At 38.1% G+C, this 24,856-nt stretch overlaps 1 protein-coding gene across 6 annotated transcripts in view; it reads right to left on the minus strand.

Annotated features, from left to right (window-relative positions):
• DYNC1I1 (dynein cytoplasmic 1 intermediate chain 1) overlaps positions 1-24,856 on the minus strand; it is a 314,945-nt gene that overhangs the window by 82,740 nt on the left and 207,349 nt on the right. For all 6 annotated transcript variants that reach the window (XM_032252893.1, XM_032252891.1, XM_032252892.1 and 3 more), the window contains one exon: positions 24,055-24,180. In XM_032252893.1, coding sequence (XP_032108784.1) covers positions 24,055-24,180 — 126 coding nt within the window. The remainder of the gene's footprint in view (positions 1-24,054; positions 24,181-24,856) is intronic.

Genomic DNA, 24,856 nt, shown 5'->3' on the forward strand with positions numbered 1-24,856 from the left:
ATCAGTTGAATGCAGGTGCCTTTTCTCTTTAAGATACACGTCCCTCCTGAGCACCGCATTTCTGACTTCCTCACCTCTGTGGGACCGGCAGTCACAAGCTAAGCTTCATGCATACTCACATGGCAGATAGGGCTTGCGGGCTCCCTGCCTGTTACCTTGGCCTTGGCGGTGAGTCTGTGACCTCTCTCCAGTTGGGTTTCTGCTGCTGGTGTAGAGATCGCTCACCTCACTCAGCTCCCAGCCTATCAGTTGCGACAGGTGACAACAGAGCTAATTAGCACCAATTGGGATGATATTTACCATGAGGTGGGTACTTCCTGCTGGAAACTGATTGAGACCAATTAATCATTTCAGGAGAGTCTAATGAACAGCTAGCAGCCTGAAAACCAATTGGGTCACTCCTGACAAGCTCTGCATTGACTGTCAGCACTTTGGGAGAAAGTGCTTTGTTTTCATCTTATCACTATATAACCAAACCAAAAAAGCCATAACAATCCAACAAGTTCTTTTGAAATGAAGTGTGTCTATTTGAAATTAAGTGTTTCTACAATCAAAATAATTATGTGAATTATTAGTTATTATTATGAAAAGAGAATAGGGCCACTATTGTGTGCTTTAACAAAAAAATGGAACTTCTTACTTAGAGACATAAACACAGGACCTGCGGAACATTCCTGAACTCAAACAATATGAAATAATATGCATACTTTTTTCACAGTTGTCTCATTGAGAGATAGAATCATCTTGGGCAAAATAGTCATATTTTGGAAATAAAAGGATGGCTTGCATTTAGGAAAAAGTTCAAAACTATCAATATCTGACAATAATGTTCACTGAAGCATGTTCAGATCAAAGGTGGCTTTTTCAGTATTGACTGCCAACAGTTTACTAAATGTTCTTGTCTCTTTTTTAGAAAATATAAAACCCAAGTTGCTAGGCCTAGACTGGCATAGTGATGTGGTACAAGGCGAAGGCAAACTTTGTTTTATTTACAGAGATAAAAAATAACAGGAAGAGATGAAGATGATTATATGGTTGCCTTTGTATGTTAAAAAGTAACAGTTTCTTCAAATCAAATGTCTAAGTCCTGCTTAATTAAGAGAAAGGAAGCTGATATTTGGATATGGTGTGTGTTGACATCTACCCCTTTGATTTATGTAAGTATGAACTAGAGAGAACAGATTACTCAAGACAGAAGAAAGAGTTCCAAGTTGACAGGAAAAAGTGTAGGCAGCGTTAACTGTGGTGCTTGTTAAAACTTGAAGGATTAATAGCAAAAAGGGAGGGAAGACTTGTGAATGTCTCCAGTTTAGGATCTTCAGAAATGCTTTGGGTTTCTGAGAATGGCTCACCCAACCACATGAAAGTGACACGAAGGGAGTCAGCCATACGACTTCTCTAAATCCAGATCTGGGACTGCTCTACGTGGACATCAAACCATCTTACTTAAAGTGTAGCCACAAATTAAATTCATTTTTATTGAAAAAGTACTAAGTCCTTGCAAGGGGAGAAAATACAGCATTCAAAAATATGGTCCTTCCTTCTTGTTCTTGACAGAGTAAGCATGTAAAAAAAGAGTCAGCTTCATAGTCTGTGTTCCCTTCCTGGGCCATGTAAAAGAAACAGTAACGTTAATCAGCTACAGAGTCCAAGAGAAGAATTCAGTTATCAGGTATTCTTTTTTTTACCAGCACAATATAAAAAATAAGCTAATCAGATTCAGAACTGTTGCAATGGCAAGAATGTCTGAAAACAATTGCATCATACATGTGTCCTTCTTTGGACAATTTCTTTCTGAATTTGTAGAATTCAGGTTTTATTGCATGAGGAGGCTGAGAAAGAAAGAAAAAAATCCAGTCTCTATACGTAACTCAATAATTCCTTGCTGTTAAAATAAACCTACATTTGGAGGATCCACCCAAAGAGTCATGGACTAGCCCACATTAGATCATTACCAAGGCACGTAGGTCAGAAATTATAGGGAGACCATTAAAAAAAAAAAAAAAAAACCCTGAAGTGTTCCACTATGCACACCCTCTTCACATGGTTTTTCTGAATAACTGTGGTGGTTTTGCCAGCTGTGACAGTACACAGAATCAGTTGGATCACTCTAAATTTAGCAATAAAATAAAACAATTTGGCAAGAATGGGTCCTTCTTCACATTAAAACTATGTGGTGAATATAAACCTTGGAGAAGAAAATAAGAAGTGAAACCCTACACCCAACAAAGCAATGAGGCCAAAGGCAGAAACAGTCTTAGTGAAGATTTGTCTCTTTTTTTATCTGCCTAGAATGACTTAGATATGCTTATGCCTAAGGCACAAAGATGAACCAGGCGACCTCTCAGGACTATGTCTACCTTGGAGGTTCTGTTGATAAGCTGCTACTTTGAAGTACTGAAAATAACTGAAAAAACTGGACTTAAGTGCTTACTATAAGATGTACGGAAGAGACATGGATAAACTGATTTTTTAAATTGTTAACCAATCCCAAATCTCACAAAGCCCTCAATTTCTACACCAATGCCATGTCTACAGAAGAGTCTTTGAAGTTTTGCAAGAGACCCAAAGACTGAGAATGGCTGCAGTGTAGAAAGGAACAGAAATGTGTCCTTGTGGGTTCATTTCTAAGCTAAAGGCAATCCCCTCTTACCACAACATTTATATGTACTTGGAAGATCAACAGACAAATGGGAATCAAATTCCCCAGAGTTCAACCTTAGCTGGTTTTTAAAAGGACAAAATAACAAACCCAGAGATAAAGAAAAATATGTTAATAAAAATTCTGGGGGAATCAAATGATTAAATTTACAACACTTCAAGAATTTTTCTCAGTCCACAAGGGAAATCTTATTTTTGATCATAAAATAGGATGTACACATTAAGGGGCATTTACATAGACGTTGAAGTTTCCGGTTCAGGGAGAAGAGTCTAGAGGCATATTAAAGACCATCTGTCAGTAGAATTCTATTCTGAGCCATGTTCCTCATCAAATTTATATGGGCGATATTATGGGTCAGCTAGAAGAAATGTGATCATAAATTCCTAAACATACTTAAAGTATACCCAATGTATGTGTCAGTCAATTATAATAAAAGGCAACATTTTGCTTTATATAAATCTAAATTAAATGCACAAGGGCAGTATTCTTTCTTTTCTCTAAAAAATGATTTTATATAAACACTAAGAACAGATTTCCTAGTAATTTGTGTTTTGTGTATAGACTTGTGATGATGAGTGTTTCATCTTTGGAATTGGTGGTTGGTGAGATTCACAATGTGTCTGGTGCACTTCTTCAGGAGTTGAAAAAAAGGAAGGTGTTCAATGTTCCTGTGGAGCCAGGAATAGTATGAAACCAGATAATGAAGAGTTAAGGAAAGCTTCTGAGCCTGCTAATGAACTCCATCCTTCCCTGGTAAGACCACCCTCCTTTTAAGTAAGAGGTAATTTAATATGCATCGAACTCTGTTGTGTTTGGGCTTCATCCAATCTATGAGTATCAGTGTGATAAATTATAATGAATTGTCTGCAATACTTCACAAAGTGACTATAACAGCCTGAAAAACAAGATCTCTGAGCTTGATTTTCCAGCTCCCTTTGAATATTTTCTGCCTTATTCCTTTCAGAACATTCCAAAACTTGAAAATATTTCTTATAGCTCCCTACACTAAAAGTTACGTGCTTTGAGCCCATTTGATTAGATCCACAGTTGTTGGCTGTCTCTATTAAATCAAGCCCCACACTTGAAAATGACACCAACAGTGAGACCAGCCAAATAATATAGCAAGAGAACTAACATGGCTCCTTTAGTTTCCAAAGGGTTTCTTTACATGTTAATTTCCCTTTGTAATCCACACAGTGTGCTAGGAAGTAGGTTAGTGAAAGGCACTGGATTCCTGTTTCAGATTCTGAAAACGCCTCTGGAACCTTACCTGTCTGCTGGGAGAAGGGGCAGAAATTGAAAAGGGAGTCAGGAAACTCACGTCTGGAAAGGCTCTCTTTCTACAGCTGTGTCACTTTGTTCACGGGACTTAACTCTTTTAGGACGTAGCTTCTTCAGTTAAGTTAAGGGCCACTGCCTGAGAGAACAGGCCATCTTCCCTTCCTTTAATGGCTATAGGTAGTTCCAGCTCTTTAGAATGCAAAAGCATGACTCTATTCTATAGATGATTTCTCCTAAGTAAAAAAGGATTAGATTGTCATTAACCTGTTTGTTTCCTGCTCTGGTCAGAGGATAGCAGCCCTTAGGGTAACACACAAAGGTTGTGGGGAAGAGGCAGGATGCGATTTCTTTCCCCTTCATCCTATTCACGGATACAGATACAGCAGAAAGATCCATGTACTGGTACTTAAGACTGATTTTCTATGTGAAAATCATGTTAATTCTTTTGGACTTAATTTCTTCATTGGCACAACAAAATGGACCCGTTGGAGTTGGAAGCCTCAGAAGGGCAGGAGATGGGCTTCTCTTCTCTCTGGGTTGTTCTCTGTGCTTAAGCCAGTTCCTAAGAATTGGTAGGCATTAGCATTAGTTTCCTTTTGCTGCTGTGACAAATTACCTGTAATCCCAGCACTTTGGGAGGCTGAGGCAGGCAGATCACTTGAACCCAGGAGTTTAAGACCACCAGCCTGGGAAACAAGGAAAAAATCTGTCTCTACAAAAAATACAAAAATTAGCCAGGTTTAGTGGTGCATGCCTGTAGTCCCAGCTACCTGGGAGGCTGAGCCAAGAGGATCACTTGAGCCCAGAAGGTTGAGGCTTCTGTGAGCTGAGATCATGCCACTGCACTCCAGCCTGGGTGACAGAGCAAGACCCTGTCTCAAACAAAACAAAAAACAAATTATGACACACTTAGAGGCTTAAAACAACACAAATTTATTATCTTACAGCTGTGGACGTTGGAAGGACTAAAAACAAGGGGTAGACAATGCTATGTTTCTTTTTGGAGGCTCTAGGGGAGAATCAACTTCTTTGCCTTCTTTCCAGCTTTTAGAGGCCACCCTCGTTTCTTGTCTCATGCCACCTTTCACACTCAAAGCCAGCAAGGGTTGGTTGAGTCTCTCACATCACACCTTTTGACTCTGCTTCCATCATCACATCTCCTTCTCTGAGTCTGACCCTCTTTGCCTCTCTCTCTCTTTCACTTAGAAGATCTCTCGTGATCACATTGGGCTGACCCACATATTCCAGGATAAACTCCCCATTTCAAGATCCTTAATTTGTGAAATTTTGGGGCACCCATCACCTGAGCAGTGTATACTGCACCCCATTTGTAGTCTTTTATCCCTCGCCCCCTTTCCCACCTTCCCCAAGTCACCACTAAAGAACTTACTCATATGTAAGCAAACACCACCTGTACCCCAACAACCTGTGGAAAAATAAAAATAAATCCTTAATTTAATCCTATTTGCAGAGTCCCTTTTGCCACATGAGGTAACATTAATAGGCTCCTGGTATAAGAATAGGGATGTCTTTGGGTGGTCATTGTTCTATCAGAGTGATCAACAAATACTTGACAAATTTGTAAATATTTTGAGAAATTTATAAATTAAACATTTCAAAGTAAATGTTTAAATTTACTGTGTAAATTCAGCTGATTCCCATAGCTCATCACTAGCTAAAGTCAGGGTCACATGTCTACTGTACACTCCCAGACAAACAATCTTCATACTTACTCAAGCTCATGTTCACCTGAGTTTATGTTCTGGCTTTAAATATGTACTCTAATTCTATTCTACTTTCTTTCACCTGCTAGAATATAATCTGTTGTGAGATTTTCCTAAAGAGGTTAATTTGAATCGCTTACTCTCATATTAAGACAGTTAAAGTTCCAGGCAGAATAGAGATTTAAAATGCCTTTCTACTTCCCATCTCATACTAAACTCCTTTCCCAATTACCATTTCAAACAGATCAACCAACAAAAAAGAGAGGATGGTAATCTTCAGACTGAAGTGGAGATGCATGGAGCATACTGTAGCCTTACCAGCAAACCCCCAAACTCTGCCATTATTTACAATCCCTGAGTCACATACCCTCTTCCTCCAAAATAAATCTTTCAGATCTAAGTTACATTGACGGAACTAATCTCGAAGTAGAGGTGCTACCAACCATCACATCAATCACAATCCATACATCTTCTGTCAAAACTTTTTCAAATTTGTTCTCATGGCATAAAAAAATGTAACAATAAGCTTCCTGCCACTGTCCCAACCTCCTTCCACCAATGCAGATGAAATTTCAGGATTGTTTTGGCAGACCATAGGAATATATTTTCATTTTTTAAATTTTTCACTTGTTTTGAAGCAGTTGACATTTTATGCTGATGCGTATGTATCACTTGGGCAAACTTCTACCCATTCAATTACAGGGATGTCGTCTTATCTTTAAATTAACTGTAGCTTCAGAAAGACATGACAACCTGTTATATTTGCCCAATGCCAGTTATACCAATGTATTATATACATAACTGGTGTCAAAGACTAATTAGCAATGATTGGAAGTTAATTGAACAGTATACTCAAGTATGTTGACAGAAAGATATATCTTCAGAACTAGACTGATACACACCACCACTTCAGAATTTTCTATGTGAGCCTTTCTCTTCTTTTAAAATTGGCTATGATAGCATATCAATGACAAAATTCACAGGTTTACTTACTAATGAACTTAAGCACAAACAGAATATCTCCATGTGGCCTAGAGGAAATAACAGCAAATCTCACAAGGTGCAAATTCTCCTGAGCAATTTTTCCTATGGTTCTAGTAAGTCATTGAACATTTGGCACCTACTTTGTGCACATACAAATATCCTACACTAGGTTTAATACAGCACATAACTCTCACTGAAGAATTGAGTTTCTATGGAAAAATCTAGTTAAGGCAAAAAACCCCCTCTACTTTATTTAACTTACTTTTTGTCCTTACTTAATTCCATGTTCTTGAGCATGAGCCTTAAAATGAAAAGAAACTGGGCAAATTGATACATATTAAGTATATTGAATATCAAGAACTAGGGTAAGTAAGTACAAAATAAAAGTTTAATTCTAAATAACTAGACTTCTTTCAGAGTCAAGAAATGTCACCCCTTGGTGGCAATAACACCACCACTGGTGGCAATAACATCTTTCTTATGGCAAGTGCAAAGTACTGTGGAAAGTTTGACAGTGTTTACATTTGTCAGGTCAAATGCAGTGTTGAAGAAATTGGTAGAAAGGCAAAAAATAAAATTAAAAACTATCTTTTCCCAAGTCAATCAGACCAACAAAGCAGTAAGAATTCAATTTTCCTGTATAATTTGAATAGCAAACTCAGTCTTCCACTCCCCTTCCAAAATTCAGACAATGGCCATAGCTAAGCTCAAAGTTGTCACACATCTGGAAGACCATTTTAAAATACATTCAAAATGTTTTGATTACATGATGCCAAGCATCTGGCAATGCAAACTTCTTATAAGTGCTTTTCTTCTACAGATGTTTAGACTTGTATAGACAGTCACTGTGCTAGATTTTGAGCTACTTGTTTTATTTGTACAATAACAAAAATACGTATGCAAAGGTAAGGCTTTCCTTATGATCTTGATTAGGCAGATTTCACCTAATAACATTAACAGAGTTGCCACTGATTCTTACATTACTTGAACCACCCTCTAGCTGGGCTCTCTCTCTACCCCAAAAATGCCTGCAGAGGCTTCTATTGGTCAGGCCCTCCCCAGGAACAGTACAATCTCTCAAACAAACAGCACTCACTCACTTGTCTAAATAGTAACTGACTTTATTGGTTTCATTCCACAGCAAGGATGAGGAAAAGCGAGGCTTCTAGTTTTCCCTGCCTAATAAGAACCAGCCTTAGGAATACCTGTGGTTCACCAGCCATCCTCAAACCATTTGCAGGATCTTGAGGTAGGAGGTAGGTATTCTTCATGTGAGGTCGCCTTCCTCCTAATGCTAGCTAGCTCAGACTTCCAAAGTCCTTTTCCACAAATGAACCTAACCATTCCCACCTCCACTCCACTGTCCACCTTAAGTCGGTGACACTGCAGTGGCTGGGGGGTGTTCTGGGTAAACCACGCACTAATTATTTGTTTCGTACCGTGCATTCTACCTCAGATCGCTCATTCTTGCTTTTGATCTAGTGGGGCAGGGACAGACTCCTCAAAGGCAGGAAACAGGTCATATTTATCACTGTGGCCTCAGTACCTAGCACAGTGCTAGGTGCAGTAAATATCTGTTGAATTGCTCTGGATAAAATGTCATCTGCCCCAGTGCATTACATTTCAAACTTGAAGTATAATTAAACAGGTAGTCAGGTTTGAGTCTAAGCAGTGTTCACAGTGTGGAAGGCATGAATAGCAGATCAGTGGGAGAGGTCTGCAGAGCTCTATTTGCAAAAAGGTGCTTGCTACTGGAACAGTATTTATTATGAACAAGTGGAGTATCCAGCCTGTGTGTTTAGGCTTCCTTGAGATAAAGAATATACACTTTGGGGGAGAGAATCATTTTTGTCTCCTTCTTCAAGGAATATGCCCCGAGCCTGCTGGCTTCAGTTCTGGAAGGCCCAGAGCTACTCAGGGGTCTGGAACATCACCAACCATAACGGCGCTGCAGCAATGGAAACCAGCACCTAGTGGCAGAGCTTGCTCTGGAGTGAGTGAGGCCAGCCCTCAGATGCTAATGGGGATGGAGTAGAGGGCAAGGCCTTGAGGCTTGAATACTGGAATCATTGCAATCTGCTTTTAGCTTCATGGGCAGTCACTGGAGTCTTATTCATAAACACATTTGCAATATCCTCTGAGAACTCTAAGGAGAATTGTGGGAGAATGTGAAGACCCCAGAGGGCCTAAGCTAAAAATGATGTGAGGACCACAGAAATATGTTTTATACTGTTAGTATGAACTCATTTAAAAACCAGTCTGCTGTGGCCTAGGAAAACCTGCATTTTAGTGATTGCTAGATCTATTGATAGACAGATAGATGGATAGATAGGAAACAAATTTGATGTCACAAAGCAACATAATATAACATAATATTTTGCTATCTTATATTTAATAACATAATATAATGCTATTTAACTTTCAAATATATTTTAAATCAAGTATTTGAAGCAGTTTCATGACTCTCTGAGCAGAAAATATACCTAAGAAAAATTTAGAAAGGCTCCTAAAGGGTTAATCGTTTCAAGGTGGAGAATATGTTAAATTCAAAATTCCTCATGAAAACCAGCCTTCTCTTTAGGTTTTTGCAAATAAAAGCGTTTGGTGGCTAATATTCCTAAACTTTAGTCAGTTTTCTGTTGATGAGAAATCAGAATCAGGGATTATTACTTTTCCAAAGAATGTTTAGACATCCCAGTGACATGATCACTATATGAAATATAATTCAAATTATCTCAGTTTAAACACTGACTTTGACAGTTAGTAAAATCATTTAATTTTCTACTATGGAAACTATTTTAATAATTTTAACCACTTTTTAGATTATATCAATTCTTTGAGATGAAGTACGACAGAGAAATGAAAATATCTGTAAATTGAGCTCTATTGCAAAAACTGATTTTCATTCTTCAGTAGGGATATTAAAGGATAACCTTTCAAGTGTTTTTTTTTTTTTTTTTTTTTTTTTTTTTGTATTTCTGTTCTTGCTCTACCTCTCCTTTCTTATACAGCTCAGGGAAAATCTAGCTCATGAAAGCAGACTCTAGTTAATGATCCCCTTCCCTCTGCTTTCTCCCATTCTCTTTCATTCACATTCCCAACTTTGCATCTCTCTTCTCATTTTCCTTTTTTCTTTCCGGGGAATGACCACCTCAAAGGATTAATTCAGAACAGGCAGCAGAAAATGGTAACAAGAGTGGGCAAATCAGGATGTGGATTTAGAATCAAGAGGTATTTTAAAGAAGGAGAGTTACTCAAATTAAACATATGTTAAGAATATGGATTTGTTGTTCATGGCATACCTGCTGCCTGTGATCCCACCCTGGTAGGATCAGCCTTCAAGGGCAGAACATTCCCTAGTGGAATAATAAATACAGTGGCTGGAGTGTATATGGATCTCAGCAGCTCTGACTTCACCATAGAAACACAGGTGGTACTGACCTAGCTAAACCAGAGAAATGGATCGTGGGCCCCCAGGTTCAGAGCCAGCGAGAATTCAGGCTCCAAGTAAACAGGTTTTGGACATACGTAAATTATAATATAGGTCTTGGCATTTATAGCATGCGTTGCTTCAACTGATATTGCCTGTTTTCCAAGGCATCATCTTTCTTACTTTGATACATGTGAATTAGGCAGGAAAAATCCATTAGTCATCTTTTAAAAATGCTGTACAGAAGCTTAGAGTGTTTTTTCTCTGGGTTTATCTGCCATCAACCTAAGGGTATGGCAAATTGTGTTATGTAGGTAACAATGAAAAGCCTTGCCCTACTTCTACACTTTCAGTTCTCCTGATGTATCATATTTTGCATCTCTTTGCTGTCTCAGAATTTTGCACCCAAACATTATTGATATGAGCTGATTGCAAATACAGCTTGCCAAGGGTTTTCGTCAGCAACTATGTAGAATAAAAAACAGGAATGATATTATTTACTTTCCCATTTCTATCCTGCCTTGCTTTAGAAGAGTTTTGAGGTGGAGAACAGTCATGTAATATATTCATGGCTTGAATTCATTCCATTGGTAGGCAAGATTCAACACTCTTGGATCCCTGAGGCTGTGTCCATGATATGGACATTGTTTAAAAATTCATAAGGGTTTCTGAGAAAAAATATGTTAAATTTAGTTTTGGAATAATATAGGTCTGAGAGGCTCACAGAGCCCATTTCCCATTTATTTTGACATTATTCCTGTAATACAAGTACTACCTAACTAGTGAAATTTTAACAGAATAATAAAGGGTAATTTTTTTCTTGTTGCACTGTGTATGAAAAAAAGTGTACTTGCTAACTAAAAGAATAATGTGAGAAAATACATAGTTTCTAAGTTCCTCAATCTTTGTTTTTGTTTTGTATTTTTTATTGATATATCATAGTTGTACATATTTTGGGGTACATGTGATATTTTGATACATGTATACAATGTGTAATGATCGAATCGGAGTACTATCAGCTTTGAGATGTGATATACAAACAACCAAATATCCTTAACTCTTTATTAAAGCAGGCAGGTCTCAGATATTTAATTGGAAGTTCAAGTTACCACACAGCATTGGTGCTCTGTTTCACTTCTGTAATAATGTCCCAAATCAGCAGCTGTCCTATCAGAGGGCCTGATATAGTGAAAATTCCTATTTACACAAAGGATAGTTTGGAGACTGTGATAATTTGTTGTTCGAAAAAATTATTTAATTATCATGGTCTTCTCTAGTAAACCATATCTCATTTGAGAATTGGCTTTCTCTGTCCATGTTGTCCAAATCTGTGATGTTTTGCAGAACTTGTCTCAAAATTTCTCATACAAAGGGAAGAGCACATTGGAATTCTAAAGGCAGGAAATTTATGTTAGGCAGCTTTCAATATAGGGAAGTGATAATCCAGTGAAGTCTTGTTCTGAAAATTAGCCAAGTACTCACAAATTTGACAAAGCACACAAGAGAAGATGTAATAAAACATGTAGGGGTCATCATGAGGAGTGTGACTGGGGAGGGGGAGAAAGTCTCAGGTGAGGTTTTCCCTCCACTGAGCACCTTCTCCAAAAGAGAAGTTTTCAACAATTTTTGTGGCGATAGGTTGGAATGGTGTCATTTATGCATGTGAAATGCCTGATTCTCTTGAATGGTTGCACCATCCCCTGCCAAGGCATCATCCATTTCCATTTATTAAAAAAAAAACTGATTAGAAGATGAAACAATAAAATATATCTCCAGTTACACATATTAAGTATATATATATATGTAGAACTATTGATCAGTAGTTAAGACTGTAACACATTTTCTCTACTGTTAAAACAAAATTAAATCTACAGTTGAAATACTCATGAATCCACACAAATTCCTGTGACAGGGATCTTCCTACTCTTCCTGCTCCCCCATAGTTTTCTTCATGCACATGTGTCCCCGCTGCCAGAGAAGCACATTTGCTTTGATAGTGGAGCTCTTTTAGCCATTAAAAGCTATAGTTCTACTCTTTATGCTTGGAAAAAATGTTCAAAATGTGTTGCTTTCTGGGAGAAGTAAACACTGGGTCACTTTCAGAGTCAAGCCCTTTAAAGCCCAGCAACAGTGGTTTGAAAATTTCTGATTCTATTTTTGTAGAATCTTTGTCCCATATTTTTCCTGTGTAGATTTTCTGAAAGACTTTGAGTCCTTGAGTAAGCATTCTTCTAGTGGCAATTTTAACACATCTGCTGAATGCTTTTATTTGTGCTGCTGGTAGGATACACGATAATATACATCATTAAATTAATACTGTTCCCATGCAGCAGTTCTTTTCCAGGAGTTGCTGGCTGTCCAGCTGTGGGATCAGAGGGTGGGATACTGTTGATTTTAGACTTAAGGAAGGGGATAGTGGGAGCTAAGTTTTTAGTGATGAAGCCTCCTAGGGTTCTGAGGAACTGCTATACATCTTGCGTCAGATAACACAATATGCGACATTGTTGTTCACACAGAGTTCCCATCCAAGATTAAAAATCACAGCTAAGGCAACATAATTTACTAAAATGTGGATCGAGAGCACTCTCTTTTAGAAAGTGTATAGGAGGGAAAGCTAAATAAGCCAAAGGAAAAACTTGTGTATAAGCTGCTTATCTGCTATTATTAGGAAGGTGAAGGGATCCTGGCAACACTTTGTGGTCTTTTAGGGCATTTTGGCTTCTTGGCATGATGCTCTGGAATTATTTTTTCCATTTTTTCATGCTGTCTCTGTAACACAACCTCTTTACAGAGTACATCTCAGGAAATGACAATTGGCTGTCGAATCCCATACAAACTGATTGGATATGACAGCTTAGAGGAAGAAATATTCTGCAGACTAGAAAGTTTTTACTCATACTCTTATATTTTAATCCTCTTTTTACTTTATCTTGGTCAACTTTATTTTTTCAATTAGATAATTTAAAAATCAACACATCACATACCATTCTCTCCTAAGAGCAATCATAAGATCTGATGATTTTTTCTGATAGACAGGATAGGGTTTCAAATTTGCATTATTTTATCTACTGATTTAACTATGAATTCTATACCAAACTAATGCTGCATGTGTTTTTAAACATCTCTAATCTAAACCATCTGGAGGGGCATGGTTTTGCAAAGGCATCCCTTTCAGGACACTGTGGATTTTGTCACTGCTTGAGGTTTTGGCAAGCCATCAACATTACTATAATTCTCTTTTGTGAAATATAGCTTTTGACTAGGATTTGAGAGTCTTGTTGGGGGGTGTGGATGCATTTACGTGCGCATGAGCACTTGGGTACAATTTTTGCTCCTGTTCTCTTTGGTTTTCAGAAGACCATATTTATCATGAACATTAAAAAAAATAAAGATTTTAATTTAATTTCAACTACTCAACATAATACTAGACAAAGTTACTGAAGAAGCAGAGATGTAATGCTGCATAACATACCTTATTATTTCTATTTGCAGAAATTCTCTCTTCAATAGTAAATGCTTTCAAATAATTCCAAAAATTAAGTTTTGCTCAAAGTAACTAAATGAATTAAAATAAGAATGTGACTCCTGGGGAATATGAGTCTCTATTTATTAATAACACAGTATGCTAAAAAAGCCCCATTCTTCCAACAATATTAGGCAACTTAAAGACACACACAAATCAGAAAGTGTGTTTGCAACAGGGGATAAAAGCTATATTAAAAAAAATAGATTGTCTGGAATTTAGAAATGGTTCCATCCCTAGAATATAAACAAGATAAAGCAATGTACAAGTATCCCTCTCAGAGGTGGTAGTGGCCTCTGTCCAGTCTTGGTGGGTACTCATCTGGCCTGCGGCAACTACAGTCCACTCCTGCTTTGTACTGGTTCCTTTCCCAGAAAGGAGGTCCCCCATGCATACACCTCTGAGGGAGGATGTTGTCCTTCCTAGACTCCTCTTTCCTTTCAGACCACCTGGTATTCTTTTAAACCTGCTTTCGCCTATATGAAAACGTTGTAGGAAAGCAGAAACTGGACCCCTTCCTGACACCTTACACTAAAATTAACTCCAGATGGATTAAAGACTTAAACATAAGACCTAACACCATAAAAACCCTAGAAGAAAATCTAGGCAAAACCATTTAGGACATAGGCGTAGGCAAGGACTTCATGACCAAAACACCAAAAGCACTGGCAACAAAAGACAAAATAGACAAATGGGACCTAATCAAACTCCACATCTTCTGCACGGCAAAAGAAACAGTCATTAGAGTGAATCGGCAACCAACAGAATGGGAAAAAATTTTTGCAGTCTACCCATCTGACAAAGGGCTGATATCCAGAATTTACAAAGAACTAAAACAGATTTACAAGAAAAAAACAAACAAGCCCATTCAAAAGTGGGTGAAGGATATGAACAGACACTTTACAAAAGAAGACATACATGAGGCCAACAAACATATGAAAAAATGCTCATCATCACTGGTCATTAGAGAAATGCAAATCAAAACAACATTGAGATACCATCTCATGCCAGTTAGAATACAATCATTAAAAAATCTGGAGACAACAGATGCTGGAGAGGATGTGGAGAAATAGGAACACTTTTGCACTGTTGGTGGGAGTGTAAATTAGTTCAACCATTGTGGAAGACAGCGTGGCGATTCCTTAAGGACCTAGAAATAGAAATTCCATTTGACCCAGCAATCCCATTACTGGGTATATATCCAAAGGATTATAAATCATTCTACTATAAGGACACATGCACACGAATGTTCATTGCAGCACTGTTTACAATAGCAAAGACCTGGAACCAACCCAAATGCCCATCGATGATAGACTGGACAGGGAAAATATGGCACATATACACCATGGAATATTATACAGCCATCAAAAATGATGAGTTCGTGTCCTTTGTAGGGACATGGATGAACCTAGAAACCATCATTCTCAGCAAACTGACACAAGAGTAGAAAATCCAACACCGCATGTTCTCACTCATAGGCGGGTGTTGAACAATGAGAACACATGGACACAGGGAGGGGAGCACTACACACTGGGGTCTGTTGGGGAAAAATGGGGGAGGGACGGGGGGTGGGAGGTGGGGAGAGATAGCATGGGGAGAAATGCCAGATATAGGTGAAGGGGAGGTAGGCAGCAAATCACACTGCCATGTGTGTACCCATGCAACAATCTTGCATGTTCTTCACATGTACCCTAAAACCTAAAATGCAATAAAAAAAAATCAAGAGGGAAAATAGTCTGGAAAAAAAAAAAAAAGAAAAAGAATAGTTTAAGTATTGCAAAGAAAGAAATAAAAATATTGTTATTCATAGATTATATGATGGTATACACAGAAAAAATAAAAAGTATACAAATAAATTACTAGGATTAATAATAGTGTTTGACCGAGGTGTTTGGATATAAAGGGAATATAGAAGTTGAATTTCTACATACCAGCAGAGTAAATGTGATGGCTAATAAATATATAAAATGTTTTTCGACCTCATTAATAATCAGAGAGGTGTAAATTGAAACCACATTGAGATAAGTATTTCACAGCTATCAGACTAGCAGAATGAGTAGCAAGTATTCTTGAAGATATGCATCAATTGCAATTTGGCTTTATCTAGTAAAGTGGAAAATGTGTATTTCCTTTCCTGGGACATTCCAATGCACCCTAAATGTGGACACTTTTATACTGTGAGACATGTACACAAATATTTATAATGCCGCTATTGTACTGTGAAAATAAAAACTTGTGACAAAAAAAAAAAAAAAAAAAAAAAAAAAAAAGGAAAAAAAGAAAATGTTGTAGGATAAAGAAAATGCATAATCTGATAGTCCAGAGAATGGAAGCCCGACCAAAGGGGTCCCTGGGTTATACACGTCTCTAAAAGGGACAGCTCTTAACAGATATGCTAAACTGGTATTAAATGAAAGCAGAAAATCTTTGTCAGCCCCATCATCCTTATTCTTGCTTCATAGCCTACAGAGTGTGTTAAGCATGGCAAATGGCCAGTTAGTCTCTAAAGAATTCACTGTAGCCATGTGAGCTGTAGGTACAGAAGGGTTGGAAGGGTTCATTTATGAAGCTCGTGCATGGAGCCATCTGTGAGTAGTCAAGCCAAGGAAGCCAATGCATCTATACCTTGCATGTGGCAGAAGCACAATAACAGGGTGATATTCAAGCAACACAAACAGTATAACCTTACTGGTTATTAAAATGTTGAGCCTGGCTGGGTGTGGTGGCTCACACCTGTAATCCCAGCACTTTGGGAGACCAAGGCAGGCAGATCACAAGGTCAGGAGATCGAAACCATCCTGGCCAACATGATGAAACCCTATCTCTACTAAAAATAAAAACATTAGCTGGGCGTGGTGGTACATGCCTGTAATCCCAGCTACTCAGGAGGCTAAGGCAGGAGAATTGCTTGAACCCAGGAGCTGGAGGTGGCAGTGAGCCAAGATTGTGCCACTGCACTCCAGCCTGGTGACAGAGTGAGATTCTATCTAAAAAGAAAATCCAAAAAACAGAAAACAAAACCAAAAAAAATGCTGAGCTCATTTTGTACTCATTGGTAAGATACCCTTCTCTACTTGTCCCCAGCACTCTCCCGCTGCCTGAATTCCTCGGTACCTCCTTTGAGACCCCTGTCACAACACCCCATTCAGCAACTAAGAAGGGGGGGTCACATCATGCTATTTGGATAATACACAAAAATTGCTACATATTTTCAACTTCATTCTTGCATATTCAATAATAATTATTGCTGACACTCACTGGGTACTTACTATGGACCTGACACTAAATGCTTCACATTTGTTCATTTATTGTAGTCTCATATCAACTGTTTGACTTGCTCAAGGTCACAGAGCTTCTAAGTGGTAGAATCCAAATTATAATTCCAGGCTGTGTGGCCTTATAGTTTGCTCTTAACCACTGTGTACTTAACTGCCTCCCAGAACTCAGAAAATACTTCATCATCATTTAGTTAGGAAACAAATGGTAAAATGGTGGAAGGAGAGAACTTTGGAAATGTCTCAGGTTCCCTCTATCAACTGGCATTTTAATATAAACAACACACACACAAATCTGACCAATGTGAACAGGGCCTAGGCAATAGAGATAATTGAGAGGAACCAGTCAGGTGATGGAAAATTAAGCACTGTTAGAATTGGGGAAAACTGAAGGGCTCTTGTGGAGAGGGTCTCACCTCCAGCCTATCAATGCTGTGAGGGCCTGGCCATGGTGGGAACCTCCAAAGTATCTGTTGAATGAACAAACAAATGAATGGATAAATGAATGAATCTAAGTTAGGTGAAACTTCTTCAGGAATATATCCAAGCAAGAAAAATAAAAATGCCAACGTTTAAGCTTCTTCCTGTGTGACTATCATGCAATAACAGTAAAACAAACAGATGTAAAGAGAACACTTTTATCATTTCAAAGCAAGTTCATCAATTACTATGGACTGAATTGTACTTTCCCCCACCCCCCCTGATTCATATGTTGAAGCACTCACCCTCAATATGACTGTATTTGGAAACAGGGACTAGAAGGAGGTAATGAAGATTATGAGGTCATAAGGATAGGGACCTGATAGGATAGGATTAGTTTCCTTATAAGAGACATCAACAAGCTCACTGTCTGCATCCACCTGTGTGTGGTAAGGTTACATACACAGTATAACCTTACCAGTTATTAAAATACTGATCTCATTTTAGCTCAGTATTTGCTGCCTCCTTGACCTTGGCCTTCTCAGACTCCAGAACAGTGAAAAATAAATTTCTGTTGTTTCTAAACACCCAGTTAATGGTATTTTGTTATAGCAGCCTGAGCAGACTAATATAACTATGATATCTCTATTATCCTCATTATAATCTTAAGAGGTAGTTGGAATCCCATCAGTATTCAACCCAGACCCCTCAGAACACCCATCTTCCTGAGACCAAGGCTTCTCTCACCTCAGTAAACGGCTGAGGGTGGGTGGGTACTGAAGGGAAGGGAGGTATAGGCCAGAGAACTTGCTCATATTGCAATCTGGCTCTCACGGCACAGCATCCATAATTCCCAGGACAATTCCTAAATTAAGCACACTGGAGAAAGCCCAGTTCAGATGGTTGTAGCACAGTGGATGGGGAGAGAAGGGAAGGGTATTTAGGAAACTGGATAGAATCGGCAATGCTGGAGTTGTGTTGACATGTGTGCACATTAATGGGATAGAGCAAATGCTAGTAAGAGGCTTAATTTTTGTAATGATATGAAACTTTAGCTTGATCACTTGCAATGTGACATGGTAAGACAAAACGATTTTAAAACACTTGCAACGTGACATGGTAAGACAAAACAGATTTTAAAACGTGTATTCTCGTGGCAGCCTCTGCATCAAATAGCTCACTTGGTCCCTCGAATACTCCATGAAGTACAGAAATAATTTCCTTCATTACTCTTTTCAGATAAGGAATCGCCTAGAATACAATCTCTTTGCTACAATTCAGCTGATAACTCTAATTTCCCTAGATGTATCCCAATGATCACTTCTGCTTCTTCTTGTGTTGCTTTTTGAAGAAGACTCTAGAAGAGGGTAAGAAATGGAAGCTGGAGAGGCAGGTTTTCTGCTTCCAGCTTCCCGGGCAAAGCACAATGAAATTCCTGCTGTTTAATAAGAATCAGTATCTAGCTCATCAGATCAGTTATACCCAATTGCCAGAAAAGAAGTGTTTTGAGATGTCTGCATTTCATTTCAGCATGTACACTGAAACTCCCTATGCCTTTTCCTAAAGGCACAAAGTAGCAATGTTGTGCCACTATTCCTCTGGTCTGATCTATGTAAGTTGTGTCTTTTACATAAAAGTTTAATTTTACCTTTATGTCATATGTAAGTTTAAATTTTCCATGACTTTATTCTGGAAAATGTGTATCATAATCTGCGCAACACTGGTTGAGGTGTTCTTGTCTGTTTTCCCATCCTATGGCACTCTGAATATCATATTTGAAAACCGTCTGGGTCTCAATCTTGTTTTCGTGTTCTTAGCCATGGAGTTTATTTGGCAATTACAAAGCACTTACTATATGCTTTCATTCTGAATTCCAGGAATTCATACTAAATATGAAGCAGTAATTGTCAAAGAACTTTCTATAAAAAGAATAGAAAGGTGATGGAAAATTAAGCACTGTTGGGATTGGGGAAAACTGAAGCACTCTTGTCGAGAGGGTCTCACCCTTCACAAGGAAAGGTCCTTTCCTCCTTTTTGACCTATAACAACCACTTTTTAGCCTAGCCAAGAGAAAAGCTTAGAAGATGCCTTTTTCTTTTTAACAGCTGGACCACAAGCAAGTTACTCTTCTTTTCATTAAAAAAAAATTCTTAAGGAGATTCTAATACTTCTTTGGTGAAAATATACTTTCCAAAGTTAATGTCAATTAATTTATATCTTTGTGTCCACAGCTGTTTTGTAGATTTGAATTACAGGCCACAATCTGGGTTAGGGGAGGGACAAAAATTGATGGAGGAAGAAATGAGATTTATTGAAATAAACTTTACGATTACACTAGAGATTAGAGAAAGTCTTCTTTTCATGGGACTGGGAAACACAACAGTAAAGCCACCATGACTCACCCAGGGTCACTCAGCAGTGTGATCAACTGGGAATGGAACTCCAAGTCCTGACTTTCTGTCTGTGTCCTAACCACCAGCCCACGCTCCCTCCTCTGTTACCATCACTCCTCACAGGTGGAACTCTCTTTGAGGTTAGCAGGTACCTTATGCAGAGTCAAACACTGGGCAGCTGAGGCCATGAGCAGCAATGACATCTGTAACTTTTATAGAATCTTAATGGTAAGTGAAGCCCGTGTAGAAATAAAGACTGGGGGCTTTAAACACTGACGCAAATGTGGTTAGCTGATTACCCCACTTCACTTTCTGCTTTGCCCTGAAATAGTGAAGGTTTCAGGTCATTTCCAGTTTCAGGTCATTGTCAGATCCTCCTCCAAAGGAGATTGCCAAGAACAAAGAAACCAAATCAGGAAAAAGTAAAAGTAAAAATAAAAACCTCTGACCAAGCTAAGCCTCTAAACATAGCTTTTCCACTTACCTCAATGCAGATAATTCTAAGATGTATATTTCTGATTCTATTCATTCCATTTAAAAGGGAAAGACCACACCAGAATAAGCAATACAGGGTGGTCAGACACATAATCTAATGACAGTGTGTGGAAGCCACTACAGAAGACAGTAGGAGCACTGCCAGTGTGCGATGGGGCCGAGTGGCTGATTTCTATGCAGAGTCCACCAATATTTTCCAAGTACAGATAGCTTTTACTGAAATAAAAATAGAAAATGCAGGCCCAGAGCCCACAATAAAAATTCAGTTTAGTCACAACACAAAAACTGCCCATGACAGTAGAAGGTACTTTTTGGCCTTGATATCCACAACAGAGAGAAACAAAACTTTACACTAAAATCTTTTTAAGAGTAGGCTAAAAGCTTGTCAGTCTTTACAAAACAACACTGAGCTGATGTCTGTTTCTTGTGCATTTACTTTCTACTGCCTGAAACAATGCTTTTCTGATCCATTGGTTTTGTTCACAATTACACACTTACAAATCAGCAGAGATTCATAAAAAAATGAAGAATCAGCAGAGATCAGCAAGAAATTAATAGCTAATGCAATTACTCCAAAATTATAAAAGTATTGTCATTATAAGGTACTCTTGCTATTCTCTACCTGTCCTTTTTCTAAGAGCCTAGTTGTCTAATTTTGAAAAATCATCAGAACTAAAGTGCAATAAAATATATATTTAAAAAAAGAAATTCCAAATAAATGAAGAGATATGCAATATTTCTTTAAAAAAAAATCATCAGAACATCACAGAATGTGGAAGCACATTCAAATGACCTGATTTCCCTGAGTTAGTGTCCAGAAAGGGCCAGCTGTAATAAATAAGATTTAGCAAAGATCAGATAGGACATAGAAGAAAAGTTATAGGTCAGTGAGTGAGGGTTTTTGTTTTTCCACATATATATTTTAATTCTGTGGGGTCTCTATTTCCCTTTAGGGTTAGAAGGTAGTAAACATAGTCACGTCTAGAACCATATCTAATCAATATCTTATAAGGGTATGTGACCAAAAATATACCTTGAATGGGCTGCACAGCCTTTGATATCTAGTCTCATGTCTGCCCACGTTTTTAGAATGCAGCCTGGGTGCAATACCATTACTGTATGTATGTATGTATGTATGTATCCAAAGGATTATAAATCGTTCTACTATAAGGACACGTGCACACGAATGTTCACTGCAGCACTGTTTACAATAGCAAAGACCTGGAACCAACCCAAATGCCCATCGATGATAGACTGGACAGCGAAAATGTGACATATATACACCATGGAATATTATGCAGCCATCAAAAATGATGAGTTTGTGTCCTTTATAGGGACATGGATGAACCTGGAAACCATCATTCTCAGCAAACTGACAGAAGAGCGGAAGATCAAACACCGCATGTTCTCACTCATAGGCGGGTGTTGAACAATGAGAACACATGGACACAGGGAGGGGAGCACTGCACACTGGGGTCAGTTGGGGGCAAATAGGGGAGGGACGGTGGGGGGTGGGGAGCTGGGGAGAGATAGCAAGGGGAGAGATGCCAGATGTAGGTGATGGGGAGGTAGGCAGCAAATTACACTGCCATGTGTGTACCTATGCAACAATCTTGCATGTTCTTCACATGTACCCCAAAACCTAAAATGCAATAAAATAAATAATTGAGAAAAAAAAAAGAATGCAGCCTGGATGATGGAACGAAGTGACAGAATGAGCTCTACTGTTCACTAGCTGGGTAACCTCTAAAGTATAAAATCTCTCAACTGGAAAAAGAGAATAATAACATTTTTCCTGCCTCCCTTTTGTATAATCAATGAGATCATGAAGGCAGAGGTGTTAGGGAAATTTAAAATACAGACACATGTAGATATTGCTACAAGTATTACACTTTAGTACAAAGGTAACCAAATTGCTTTTATTATATTATCAGTCTACCTAATCTCCATCACTATTTCACCTAGGACTTCCCTGGCTTCCCAAAGCTTCCTGATTTGGGCTCCCAACAGTTCAGAAATACTCAATATCATAGTAATTTTGTTTTTCTTTGGCAGCCAGTCATATTTACCTGGCCTTTATCCCAACATCATAAGTATCACCTGTAGCAAAGTGCTGACTACAGGTTTTTGGAATCAACTATTTTATCAGCATCTTTTGGTAACTTTTGTATGACTACCTTGTTACTATATTTAGGGTACCTCTTGCTTTTTAAAAAAATTGTGTATACATTTTCTTCTAAACTACATGCATTGGATCATTAAGGGAGAAACTAACAAAAATTGAATGTTTATTGGAGAAATATTTAGTCAATGATCCCAAAGATACACACACAAACACACACAAGCACACACAAGAATGCCCTTTTCGATTAATACTAGCATTAACTATTGTCATGTGGTAAAACAAGTAATTTATAGTGGATTTCAAAAACCTGTAGTCATTTAATATCATTAAAATGTAAAAACCATGATAAAGATCATACATATTGATTATAATAATGTGTTACTTATTAGATTTTTAAAATCAAAGATATACTTTCTGTAATGTCAAAATAATTTAAAAGGCACTGTTTTTCAAAAATGTGCTTCTCTTTATTTCTTAATCCTCATAGTATATTCCTGAAAATTCAGCAAACCTTGTAAAACTGAAAAAAATTAGAATTTTGTACTTCTATGTTTACAGAAGGACCATATCAAGCAGCGTTGAAAATCTTAAAAAAAAAAAAAAAAGCAAAGAAAAAGAAAAAACCATTCTTATTTCAAAGGCTTAGAAAGTAAAGGTTATTTACCATACGGATTTAGGCTTCTTGTTGTTTTTGAGATAGCAAATTAGAAAAACATGGGCAGAGTTAGAAGTTACTCAATCAGGCTGAGGCTGGGACTTCTTTTCCAGCAGCTGTTATTCCCCAAATTATATCTGATAATGCTCTAACGTCTAAACATATTTTAGTTCAAAAAGATACTTGGCTCTTCGATAGAAAATGGCACGAAGCTTCCAAAAATCAGCAGGTTTACCCACCCTCTTCAAATGATGTATTTGTATTCAGAGTAATCTGCCACTCAGTACCTCTGAATTGTAACATTTGAGGAACTGCAATTTTGAGCTGAAATGTTTGTTTTTTATTTGCCTGTGCATAATCACAGGATAGGAGCATTAATAAAGGGGTTGGTGTATTGGCCAATGCTGAGGCCTATTATTTAGGCAGAGTCATGGCAACAGAGCAAAGCTGAACGTGTACAAGGGTACGATAATTTCAGCCTGTATTGTGTCAAGTGGAAGAGAAGATGTGTCCACAGAGAGAAGGAATGAAAAATACAAACATATTTGAAATTATATCTGCATTTTCAAACCAGAAACAGCAACTATATTTCCTGACAACTCAAGAAATATGAGTGGTAAGTCTTCCCCCATGCTGGTTACAAAAGTATTATCTGTTAAGCAGTATGGCACCCATAAGCTTAAAATCGGCAAAATCCATTTAACTACATTTCCAAGAGAGTGGGAGACTTGAAATGGTAGTGCTCTGAGGATGTCCACGTGGGTGGCCAAGCATATGTTGCAGCTAAGCAGAGGAAGTGGTACACCACGATTTCTTCATAAGTGAGAGGTCTTTATAAACTCATCCTCATGGGGACTGTTTTAAATAGAAAGAAAATGACACATGGTCCCCAAACAAGCTTCCTAACTGTTTGGGGAGGGTTGCCACTTTCCCAAAACATTAGGTTACTGTGGGGGAATTTTCCAAAATTGTCAACCATTTCATTTTTAAACTGAGTTCTTCCTCTCAGCATAAGAGATGCAACACAGCATGAACTATATTTGGTCTAGCAAGAGATCTAAGTTATTTTTACTACACTGACTCCTACCTGACAGTGGAAGACGTATTCTGGTGTGGTTTTCTTAAACTTCATGTTCCAAACCAAGGCCACTCCGTCTGGTTCATGAGGAGCATCTTCATTGTTGTTGTAAGAAGCCACCATCAGCTCAGGGTACTAAATGAAAGAGATTACAAGAATGAATTACGCTAAGAGGACAACACAAGGAAAACTTTGCTATTTCTATATACATGTGGTATACTACATAGTGTGAACGATACTTTCTGTTATGTTGTGTCATAGCTAATATCAGCTTACTGCTGCAACCTCCTGCAATCTGGTTTCCACCTCCAACACTCTGTATGTGCTCATCATACTCACCAGTAACTACCAAATTACAAACACCGCATTATCTCTCTGTATTATTTGACATTCTGTGCTACTCCCTTCCTTCTCCTATATTGGCTTCCATTACATCTTTTTCTCCTGATTTTCTTCTGTGACTTCTCTTTCAGTCCCTGCAGGCTCTCCTTCTATTACATATATTCCAAGGAGGGTTGTTCTCCCTGAGTAAGCTCATCCACTCCAGTGGCTTTAATAAACTTAACATGCTGGTAATTTTCAAATCTACATCTCTAGGCTTAATTTATCTCCGTGATGCAGATCTTTATATCTGACTTCCTACTAGGGATTGCTCAGGGCTGTCCATACACACATCAATTGCAACACAGAAAAATGAGCTCACTGACTTCCACATGAAACCTACTGCTCTTCCAATGTTTCCTATTTTAGTGTCTTGCACTAACATTGACTTGGCCCAGGCCAGCCATTTTATATTTATTTTTACTTATTT

Source organism: Sapajus apella, unplaced genomic scaffold (genome assembly GCF_009761245.1).
Source record: "Sapajus apella isolate SASKATOON/1434 unplaced genomic scaffold, GSC_monkey_1.0 scaffold81, whole genome shotgun sequence".
NCBI classification, from domain to species: Eukaryota; Metazoa; Chordata; class Mammalia; order Primates; family Cebidae; genus Sapajus; species Sapajus apella.